Source organism: Alligator mississippiensis, chromosome 1 (assembly GCF_030867095.1).
Source record: "Alligator mississippiensis isolate rAllMis1 chromosome 1, rAllMis1, whole genome shotgun sequence".
Taxonomy (NCBI): domain Eukaryota; kingdom Metazoa; phylum Chordata; order Crocodylia; family Alligatoridae; genus Alligator; species Alligator mississippiensis.
Window position 1 is genome coordinate 408237345 of NC_081824.1, and position 12277 is coordinate 408249621.

The 12277-nt window shown below is 40.8% G+C and overlaps 1 protein-coding gene across 1 annotated transcript in view; it reads right to left on the minus strand.

Annotated features, from left to right (window-relative positions):
- Positions 1–12277, minus strand: part of VWA8 (von Willebrand factor A domain containing 8) — a 308581-nt gene that overhangs the window by 124670 nt on the left and 171634 nt on the right. Inside the window, exons 22-25 of the mRNA XM_059724552.1 lie at positions 9364–9439; positions 6120–6255; positions 4712–4831; positions 3994–4199 (exon numbers count right to left, since the gene is read on the minus strand). Coding sequence (XP_059580535.1) covers positions 3994–4199; positions 4712–4831; positions 6120–6255; positions 9364–9439 — 538 coding nt within the window. The remainder of the gene's footprint in view (positions 1–3993; positions 4200–4711; positions 4832–6119; positions 6256–9363; positions 9440–12277) is intronic.

Below are 12277 nucleotides of genomic sequence, written 5' to 3' on the forward strand. Positions count from 1 at the left end.
GCTAAAACATTTTCAAGTTAATTGCATTTTTAACAACTGAGCTCTATTGCTTCGAACAGTACAAATCCAGCCAATTTTTAATATCTGGATGAAAAAATTGTTTACCAAAGACTGGCAGTGACAGTTTACCTGAAGCAGAGAAGTCGAATGTCTTAATAAATCATTTGGTTTAAATTGATTTTTAAAACCAAATTAGTGGAGAAAATACTGACTTTCCATTAATGCATCTGGTTCTCATTCACTGATTCTTTCCTTTACAAGTAACACATTTGTGTGCACCTTTTAAGACTTTCATATTTTACTCCTAGATTCTTGGTTATTTTTTAAAACAATCAATAACACAGTTTTAGCTTTTAACAGCTTCCCACAGAGTATCTTTGCTGCTTGGCTTGACACAAAGCCATTACCAATGGTGACTTGGTTAAAAGTTCTTATGGTTCTAAGTTTTTATGAAAGGTAAACATATGAATGACTAATTTTATAATCTCCTTCAGAAGGTCAACAAGCAAAAAAAAAATCAAATTGAAAAATAATTTGCAGGTATTACAAATGTAAGCAAAGCCCCAGTTTTCATTCCCTCAACTAGAAGGAAAACTGTGAGTTTTGCTCTTTAAATCAGCTGTTATAGGCCCTGAAGTTTGCCTTCTTACCTAAACTTATATTACAAATGTACAACCTAGCTACTAATGTTGCACTCCATCATCCATTCTGTTTTACCAGAATGAGCGTGGAGATTCCAAATAGTTAGCAAAGCACTTTATAAGTTTCCTAACACTTCTGTGTTGGAGGAAGGTGGAAGAGGTATTAAAGTGTTTCATTTTGGTTTAAGCCCCACTCCAGGCACATTCCAAAGTCTTCCCCCAGTCAAACCAAATGGTACCCAGTCATTCAGCCACCACTGAAGGTGATGGGAAAAGCTGGGAGCTTCACTACTTCTTTGTGTGCTGTTGGTTACATAAACTGATGTGTCTACACTATGTTAGCCTTATGAGGTGTTAGGCTTGAGAGGTTCTCTGACTTTCTGGAAGAGCTATACAATTCTATGCACTCTGATTGGCTTACATATCAGTATACGATTACGACTCAATTACCATAAATGCACGGCTTAGCTTTAACTGGCTAGCAACCATGTTTAATCAGACTGCAAAGATTTGAACTATCAATTAATATGCTCAAAAGCTTGCAAAGAACTTTTTTTCAACTACTCATTTGGTCTAATAAAAGATATCACATCTACCCAAAGAACCTTGCCTGCACAGTGAATACAGAATTCTCTCTAGTCTGACTGGCTCTGGTACTCAGAAGTTATCTGTCAACAACAAAGATATTGCCTTAGCATCTAGCTCCTTTCTGCAGAAGCAGAAACTTTCCAAAATTACATGAAAGAAAACACCAATAATAGTACAAAGAAAGCAGGGCTGTGGAACTGCTGTAAGGAAACTGTTTAACAATATGACTAATTTCCCTCCTTCCTTCCTGCAAGTCAGCAACGTTCATTGACTCATTTCCCTCCTTCCTCTCCTTCTAACCCTTTCCTACCTGAAAACCTGGAAGGTTGTTGCTCTAGAATAGCTACTAGGTTTATGTTTACATGAACTGTTTACATTTGGCTCATTCTTCTTTAGGTGATTGCTGTAAAAACAATCTACTGTAAACAAAATATTGTTGCCCTCCTGCCAAAATGTTGGGTTTTCAAAGATTTGTGTTGAATGAAAATTTAATAATCCAAGATAGGGCTTTGCTCAGTCCAGACTCTTTGCACTAAATACACTAGTCTTTGAACAGAGGTGGTCACGAACTGCAGGCCACCAAATTCCTCTTTCAGAAATCTCAGCCTACAATGTCCAGTTCTAGGCAACTCTGACCCAGCAAAGGGGATAAAAGAACACAGCAATGTGCTTTGCTGTTTGCAAACACTTTGCCCAAAAAATTTGTATCACCAGTAGCAATACATGTTTTCTTCAATGCTTTTATACTGTGTTAATTCAAAGAAAAACAACATGTAAGACTAGGTGTAACACCACCACCACCTGATGACTCCCACAAAAATACACATGAAAATTACAGATTATCTAGGGACACGTCAAAAGGGAAGAGCCAAGAGAGTTCCATTTTTTCCCTTTAAATATAAAACATTGCCCTACAGCATAGCAGCCCATTAATATTTTTTGGTCTTTTACTTTGAATTTGAATATTCGTTTAAAAATTCCAGCATTATTCATAATTTGATAATGGTACTCATTACTTTGGTAAATCTCTGTGTTCTGACTAATGCTTTGCTCACAGATCTTCATTTATAAATCTTTATACTTCACTTATTAACAATTCAGTTACAAGCTGCTTTAGTATGAAACCTTAGCTTTTATCTCCCTAGTTCAGGCAGCCCAGTACACTGTTATACTGTATACTTTTATGTTATCGCTAGTCTAAATCAGCGGTTTTCAACCCAGATGCCATGCACTCTGACCTTCCGCACTTTCCTGGACCAGAGACTGCCTGATCTGGGGGAACAGGCTGGGGGTTTTGCCCCATTCCCATTCTCCCCTATCTATGGGAAGGAGTGGTGCATTGGGGAAAGACCCATTCTCCAGACCTAAGTATCCGTAGTCTGAGGAGGTTTCAGGAGTCTTTCCGTGCCTCTCTAATACCTTCCCCTCCAGGAATGGGAGGAGTGAAGCAACCACTGCTTCCCATGCCTTCCTCAGATCAGGATTACCCCAGTCTCAGGAAGACACAAGAAGCAGGGGAGAAGGGGAAGTTCTCAGAAATTGCTACTGCTAGAAATGAAAGCCTGTTCATGGGCCAAAAATGAAAAAGGAGTGTATAAGCCTGGATTTGTTCAATATCTTCAGTGACACGGAAGATGGGATGGAGTGCACCCGCAGCAAGTTCGCAGAAAACACCAAGCTGGGGGGAGTAGTAGATACACTGGAGGGTAGGGCTAGGATTCAGAGAGACCTCGACAAATTGTTGTGAAAAAGGCCAACAGCATACTTGGCTGCACTGGTAGGAGTGTTACCAGCAGATCAGGGGAAGTGACTATTTTCCTCTATTCAGCACTGGTGAAGCCATGTCTGGAGTACTGTGTTCAGTTTTGGAACCCCTACTACAGAAAGGATGTACAAATTGGAGGCAGTCCAGCAGAGTGCAACAAAAATGGTGAGGGGGCTGGGGGACATGACTTATGAGCAGGGATCCTGGTTTTCTCAAATTTAAAAAAGTTATCCAAAGTCCACATTTTTCCGTGATTAAAATGAAACAAGGGCATGCTTGGCTCATATTCAGCTTATTGTCTGCTATAGCCCCCAGGTCCTTTTCTGCAGAGCTGCTGCTTAGCCAGTCAGTCCCCAGCCTGTACCAGTGCATGGGATTGTTCTGTCCTAAATGCAGGACTGCACTTGTCCTTATTGAACCTCATGAGATTTCTTTTGGTCCAAACCTCCAATTTGTCTAGATCTCTCTCTGAATCTTAGCCCTAGCCTTGGGAGAAGGGTGGGGGAGGGACGGGGAAGAAGTACAGACAGAACATAGAAGGGGCAGGGCAGGAAGCTGCTGTGGGTCTCATTCTGGCCATCTCCTTCACCCTTCTTTGTATGCAAATCTAAGCCAAGGGGCTTTTTCCCTCCATGCTGACTGGGGAAAAAATCTTGTCTTAGATTCGAGTAAATATAGTACATCAATATGAATGATGCATCAGACTTTCAATTTCTCATCCTCTGACACAGGCTTTTTTAAAGAATAAAAACATGCATACTTTATACACCCACAAAAAATTTAGCTACCTAGGTACTGATAGGACCCCACCAACATACTATCTGACCAGGTAATATACAATAACAGGTATGCAGTTGTCAGATGAATCCTTTAATTCAAAACTTTAATTTTTTTTTAATCCTCAATCTACAACATATGAAGGATTTTCAAAAATTATATTTCACTATTACTCATTTAATTTGTTTTATTGTTCTGAATTCCAGATTATGTATACTTTACCTGCAAATGTTTTACGATATTCACAACTTCTCTGGTTGAATAAGGATAGTTAATAATTCCTTGGTCAGCCAAGCTCCTCAGTTCTCCAAAAGCAGCTACCAGTTTCTGAAGAACTTGCTTGGGAACATCAGGACCATACTGTTTAAGCATAGAAAGCTCTGACTGTGGTTTGGGATTGTCAACAGCATGGCAGCTAAAAATATCCCCTAAAATAAAAAAAGCACAATAACATACATTAAAAACATTAGAAAATGATGGCATAGTACCAATACTACTTAAAGTTTATATACCATTCACTTTATAGAGCTCATATAACTGAAAAAATCCTGGAAGCTTGCAGAATGTACTGAATCCTTGATCTAATGGGAAAAATCAGGTCACTTTTAAGGTCTCTGTTTTTCAGACACACAAAATTGAGACAGTCAGAGTCATTAATCACTTCTGAAAGTTTTAGCCTGAATAAACGATCCTTGGAGGTTTTTAAGACCTGGCTAGACAAAGCCTTGGTTGGGATGGTCCTGGTCGCCCTCCCCTACTCCCTCCTCCTTCATTATGTTACGGACAAGAACTGATCTGGAGGTAATAAAACCGCCTAAGATTTCCCCACTCTTCTTTTCATGAAAAGGTTTAGGGAAAAAAAAAGAAATCTTGGATCTTGCATACCAATTTCATTAATAATATAATTTAGGATGCTCCCCGTTTCATGCAAATCACTTACCTAGGGTGCCAAAAAAGTCATTTCCCAAGAAAGGAAATCCAGGTCTATTTGCTAGAACTATCATTCTAAAATCCGGATGAATTACTATTACATTTTCTCTCCCATCTACAGTAGCAGGATCTAGAAAAAACACAAATATTTTAAAGAAAATATTTTAGCTTCGAAACCAGTAGGCAACATAATCTAGCAAAAAACTCTTAGTTTATTAGCATGTTGCCAAACTACAAGGGTCCTCATCACCTGACTGTAATTATTTTTTATCATAAATGATGGAATCTGAATCTGTTGGTAGAATGTTCTACAGTCAAGAATGCAATCAATCTCTCAAGATCACAGCTACCCATGTCTGCAGTCAAATGTGTGAGGAGACAACTCAGGTAAAGGAAATAACCCAGGGAAAAAGCCTTTATGGACACTTCTACATGCTGCTGTATCTGGGGTAGCAAGAAGAGGGTCAGAGTTTGCCCTCCTTCAGAAAAACCTGGCCATAAAGGTGGAGATCATCAGGAATCTGCAAGAAGCCACTGCCATATGTCCACAGGCTCCATATAACAGGAGTGATCCAAGCTAGTGTCTTTGCTCCCGGTTTCCATGTAACATTTCTCCAATGTCACTCTACTATTTCTCCCCTCAGCTACAAAACTAGTATAAGTATCGAGACAACTAGACAGCATTATTTTAAAATGCCAGCTTAGTGTTTTGTAATGTCACAAAATTATAGAATTGTAGCACTTGGATTCAAAAGATTACTACACTCCTGATCTGTAAAGAAAAACATGATATAATTATTTGCATCACACACCATACCCATTAATACTGAAGAGGTACTTCAAATATGGTTCCATTTTGAGAAGTGATTCTAAAATGACATTACATTTCATGTGTAATTTTGTCAGTGACTTTCGCTGGATGGCATTCTCTCTCTCTCTCAAAAAAAAAGAGAGAATTATACACACAAAAGATTTCTCTAATTGCCAAATAAGAGGTAAGGATTTGCCCAGGACAACAGAAACACATAGATGGACCTGAGAAGATAATTTGGTTGACTAGATCTTTAATCCCAGGGGTAATGAATAAGCAGGAGGAAGCTTGACTTGAGAAATAAAATCTCAAGTGAAACTGTAGGGTTCCTAGTTAGAAAAAACAAACAAACCCCTTTTAACTCATAAAATTAGTAATTTTACAGGTGATCTTTAAACCACAAACATGGTACCTCACAGGCGTTTTTACACAAGTATTCTGTGGAGAAGACCCCTCCCCCTTTAAACTTTTAATAACTGACCTTTTAACAGCAAATATTTTTCCACTCAGACTCCTCTGTGGTTACACTTAGATGTAACTGCTAAAACAGTGCAACATGCTATGTTTTACTGTAAACGATAAAAGCATTTGATATCTATCTACTTACTGGCAACAAGGCGCCTCCCATCTGACAGAATCATTTCTCCACTTTCCACTAAAGTTTTTAAAATACAGGTAACATTTGTTGGAGCTTTGTCTGCCTCATCAATAACCAGGATATGCCCTGACTTGACTGCTTTCACCTAAAAGACAGAAAAACCATCATATGGACACCACAATATAAGGAACTGCATTGCTGATTTATTAGTTCCTTGTATTAATGTTGTGCACTCACCTTCTGCTAGTTAAAGCAGTAGAATTATGAGAAGGAAAAAGATAATTAATACAGTTAGGTTGAAAAAGAATCAATAAAAGGTTGCTTAAAATTGATGGAAAAAATGGACAGTGGTAACACCTAAAATACAGTTTAAGAAATGCTCCAATAAAATTATTTTAACTGAACTTAATTAAAAAATATATTTCCTTTTAAGTGTGCGGGCCGACCAGGGGCGAGCCGGGGCCCGTCTTTGCGCACGCGGGCTGTGGCTAGCAGCCCGGGCACGCGGGGCCGGAGAAGACCACAGCAAGCTAGAATTGATTACGGACGCGTAGTGGTTGATTAAAAGATTGTTTACTTACACCAAAAGATGGTAGTGGTGTAGGCTGGACAGCTTTCCAGGCACAGCTCCGCTTAAATCCCCGTTGGAGGATTACGACAAGTCAGCTCTTTTCCCCGGAGTTGTTGAGGCTCCGTGGATTCAGTTCCCCTGGAGTTGTTGAGACTCCATGGGTTCGGCTCCCTCCGGAGTGGCTGAATCTCCGTGGGTTCGTACGGCACTAATCTTCCCCGGAGTTATTAAAGCTCCGCGGGCTTGGTTCGGTTCCCTCTACCACGGAGTTGTTAAGGCTCCGCGGATCCGAAAATTGGGTATATAGGAAAGGGATACATCTAGGATTGTGCTCGGCGACGGGGAGAGGCCAAAGGCTATTTAGACCTCTGTTGCCTGTTTAAGAGAGGCACGTTGGGTCCGTAAGGGTCCACATCGCTTAGAGATCTTCACACAGCGCGAAGTCTCCTCCTCCTGGTGAGTTCTCTCTCTCTCCAGTTTTCCTCTCTCTCCGGCTTGGGCGGAAACCACCCAAGCCTTTTGTAAGGCTAGCAAGCCAATAGCTAGCTGCCATGTATGGCTTTACTCAGAGTTGGCCAATAATGTGGCGCAAATCTGAATACAAATGGCGGGAACTCCTTTGCACCGTGCATCTCCGAGATGCAACAGAAATGCACCATGCAAAGAAGCTGCAAATTTGGCGGGAAATTCCCTGTTGCACCGGAGTTCTCTCCTGCAGCAGAGAACTCCGCCGTGCAAGGAAGCTGTAATTTTAGCAGGAACATAATTTAGCATTGCCGAAGCACACACAAACAAAAACTCACAACTTTGGGTTGTGACATTAAGAAAGTAAAATAGATTAATATGGTAATCATATCTTTGAGAAAAGTATTGTATTGTTCTTTTAGTGAGCTTCAGCCCTACAGCTTTTAATCTGAGAAATGATACATTGAGATTATATCCAATTGTCATCAGTTTAAGTACAAATAGATACACAAGTGGGAGTGTCTGTATTTTGTGTGTGTAGACATGACCACAAGGAACTGAAGTAAGATACATGTATTAGTTCTGTGTATGAGTCACAACCTCTTTCTTCTGTTTTTGATCTACTTTTCAACTGAAAATAGGTAAGTTATATATGGTAGAAAAGGTTTTCAAAACTGAATGCCTAAATTAGACTCCTAATGCCAAATTCAGAAACCTAAATTAGTGGCTTGATTTTCAAGGGCTGAGATCTCAAGCAACCACTTTGGAATTAGTCGCTCTCCAAGATGATCATGTCAATAGAAATCATTGGCTGTTCAGGATTTTGTTAAATCAACATACTGATTTTGGCAACAGTACAGAATGTTTTTTTAAATCAACATTTTTTGTAAGCTACATTTGGATTTTCTCTGGCTAATGGAACAGAGGCAGATCTAGATGCTGCAGAAAGAAAAGAGTTCGCTTATCATGGCAGGAAATTCGACAAATGATATGAAATGCGGAAACTATGTAATGTTTGGTGACTGGTGATTGCCTCGACACCCATGAAGAAGACTTGGCCCACAGGCAGTAGCACAGCAGTGTTAACAGAGAAAGGACAGCACAGACTGGGAGGGAAAGCAAGATTTAGATAGCAACTGTAGTATGTGTAGAAGGGAAGGAGATGGTACAATAAGAAAGCAGGACTACTGTGTTCAAGCAGGGCTAAACGGGAAGACTACTACACCTGAGAGGCAAGTGAGGAACTGAGAAGGACCAAAAACTACTGGTTGGAGGTGAGTTGTAGTTCAGTCTTTAAGGAACATAAGTAGTCTGAGTCTGGAGTGCATAGGGGAGTGACACAGAAGATAGTAAAAAGTCGGAGGATAGTAAATGTGTAGGGAATCTGCTTCACTGAGATTGTATGGCATATGTTTAGAAACCAGAAAAGAGAAATGGGGAAGTGTCAGTGCACCAGTCAGAATGAGCTTCAGCTTATTTCAAGACGAAGTCATGGGCTTGCTCCTTTTACATGGCAGGTATGCCAGAACACCAAACGCTATACTGTATGATTGGTGACACAGAAAATGTAAGTATAGTGTAAGTAGGGACCTACACAATCTGTGATTTTACAAAATTGGGAATTGTCCATGAAATCCATACTAAAAATAAAGTGTTGACTCCCAGAGGGAGCCACCAATCCTGATGGCCACTCTGACCTGCCCATGCAGCCTGCCAGGGTGGGGAAGGAGAGGAGGAAGACTGCCCACACAAAAGGGAGCAGCCAAAATGGCTGCCTACCCCCCCAACCCTAGTGCAGATTGGCTGAGAGAGCTGCCTGTTGTGAGGCCCTGCCCATCTCCACCAATCAGCAGTGAGGAGTGTGGCCACTGGGACCCTTTGGCCAATCAGAGGCCTGGGCATTCCCTGCTGCGATAAGCCCATGAAAATCACAGTCAGGCCCGTGATCTGCCCACAAAATCAACTGCCTGCCTACTCGTTCTGGGTCGATTCCTAAGTACAGGTAGTCCAAAATGGCCAACCAAGTGTCTTTGCACATTAGGGTTTGTCGGTGCTGTATAACATTCCCATTAAAGGTACAGTGTCAAGGGTAAAAAGATAAAGATTTTCTAACCAGATTCGGAATATCTTAACCTTTTTGAGACCCCAATATAGTTTAACATAATGTTATAAACGGAAATTTATTTTCAAATGCATAAATATAATTGAAATACTGACCAGTGGTGAGTCTTCATACATAATAAGACCATCTTTAACTGAAGGCTGCTGGGTAAGGCTCTGTACAGTAGTATCTCTGAGATTAAAGGGGAAAAAGGAAACAAAAGAAAACTGAATTTATCATAAACTGAAAGAAAAAACTGAAAGCTCTATTTGAGATCAACACCGTAGAGTTTTCTCCCTTTAAGAAGAAAAGGAATTATAAGTGTAAAGCTCAGAAACAATCAGCTCTCTACAAAAATTCAGGGAAGTAGTATATAAGGTTGCAGATTTATAACATACCATATTTACCTGAATGCAAGGTGACTTGAAATTTAAGATGTCACCCAAATAATAAATTCTAGGCACGGACAATTATCAATCTGTGATAATTTTCCTTGTCTAATTATTGGAGAGTCATCTTAAATTAGTTGTCCCTCCGCCCTCCCCCCCCCCACTGTGGTGGGAAAGCAGTGGGGCAAACAGAGGCAGAGGAACAGGTGGGTGGACAGTGGGGGAGCAGGCAGCCTGACCCCTGTCCCTTCTCCCCGTGGCACCTCCCCCCACAGCACTTATCCCCTGCCACATGCCTGCCAGCACATGCCTCCCCAGCTGCTGCTCTGCCATCTGCCTCCCCTTCTCTCCACTGCTTTCCCCAGCTGATCCAGGAGGTAGGGAGGGAAGCAGGCAGCCTAACCCCTGGCCCTTGCACCTCTTGTACCAGCCCTCCCACCACTTACCATCTGCTGCCTGCCACCCTAGATTTTCCTCCCTAATTGACCCCAGTCACCTGCCCCACCCTTCCACTGCTTTCCCCAGGTGCAGGTGGAGCCCCAGAGCCCCTCCTGAACTGCTTCTGTCCCACACCTCAGGAGGCAGCTGTGCAGGGAGCTCAACTTGGCAGCACACAGGCTTCTCCTTCCCTCTCCCCTGCTGCTCAGGAGGAGGCTGGAAGGAGGCATCTGCATGCTGCCACAGCTGCTTCCTGTATCGTGGGGCAGGAAAGGGTGATGAATGGTTCTGGGCCTCCCTCCATGTCTGTGTCAGCTACGGGTCAGACTGCTCCAGCTAGAAGCTGTGAGGAATGGCTGTGCAGGGAGCCTGGCTTGGCTGGAGACCGCAGCAGCAATGTACAGATTCCTCCTTCCCTGCCCAATTCCCTGCCAGAGAGGGAGGCTCGAGGAGGGGAGCTGGGCAGGAAGCAGGAACCAACATGCTGCTGATGCTGTCCCTGGCCTGGCCAAACTCCCTGAACAACCAGCTGAAGTGGTCTGATACTCCATTCTAAATGAAGCTCAATGGTGAACGAAGAAGAAAACCTTGTCTTGGAATCAAGTAAATATGGTAGGTAAAGTCATGGGGTACCACATTATTAGCTGCATGGAAACATTCATAAAGTCTCACATCTTCCACTTTATTTTCTAGGACTAAAAAGAGAACTAAACTGAGGATTTAAAAGATGATCAAACTGATCTTAAATTGATATGGAAATGTTAGTGTTTGGCAATACTCACTGTCAACCTGTTTGAGCCTGGGAAAGGAAGAAACTAAAAACTGAACCTATTTTTTCTCATATGGAAATGTAGTGCACTACCATTAGTTCCATTTTATCTGTGCTTTACATGAAAAACAGTTTCAAATGGCAAAGAAATCCTATACAGATGAAGCAATCAGGAATACATATTGTTAAAGTGAAGCTCAATTAATATTTTAATGGTGATATTCCACATTATTATTTCTGAGAGAAAGCAAGATTATAAACAGTCCTGAGAAAATGCATCATCTTTATACCTTCCACAAATATATACAAATGTATGTATATGATTTGATTCAGCGAAAATCCCTCTCCTTATCACAGCTATCTATCGTTACAAAACTGTTTGCTCAAGCTAAGATTATTCAGCACCCTAAAATTCTACAATAGTGTCATCTTTAATTTTGTAACACTTTGTAAGAAAACAGAACTTAAATAAACTTCATATGCCCAGAAAAGCAAACATTCTGTTGTTTTCAGTAACTTGTTAAATGGCCAGCTTCCAGCTTTAACTGAAATTTAACATCCAAATTTCCTTTATTTAAAACTGCTGTCAGTAGCATTCTATTCCCAACGAGTAATACTTCCTTGTTTGTCTTTACGGTCATGATTGATCTGTCCCAAAGTCTCCTGTGCACATGATAATACAGGAAACCAAGTGAACTATTTTCTTATTTAACCACTTAAATGGAATTTAAATGGGGGGGGGGAGGGGGAGGAGGGGAGTTGAAAAAATCTAGGTTTGTATTGCCCCAATCAGAAGGAAAACTCCGAACAAGACTGTAATGAAAATATAAATACTAGATTAATTTTCTGCAGAACAATGTTTTTTCTAGACAAGTATAATATGCAAAATCATTTCCCCACTATCTTAAACCTACTATGACAGTAAAGCAATTTGTTTATTGTCCCCATTCTGTCATCATTCTCGTCTTTCACAGATAAATTAATACTGGATGTAGCAAACATATAAACCCAGACAATGTTGTAGCTACCTTTTTCATTCTTTGATTACTAATTAATTACAGTCTGCTAACTCCCCATATAGTGTAAATTAGTATAGCTCCATATAAGTTATAATCTTTAAATACAGGAGCACTGATAACACATAAGCCATGCCAACCAAAGACCAGTGCATGCACACAATGGTCACTGGACAATTAAATCTAAAATAATTCATGGGACAAATGGGCTTTAGGAGACATTTGAAAGCTAAAAGAAGATGGGCCTATTCAAAGCAGAAAGTACACAGACAAGTACAATACAGAAGGACAAAGGAAGCCATCAGGAGGGAAGCCTGGGTAGAGTGCAAGGCACAGACAGGACAGGGAATTGTATAATATTTTGAAGATTACAAGTCTGAACTTATTAAGAAGTAGGAAGAGCTACTGTAGAGACAAC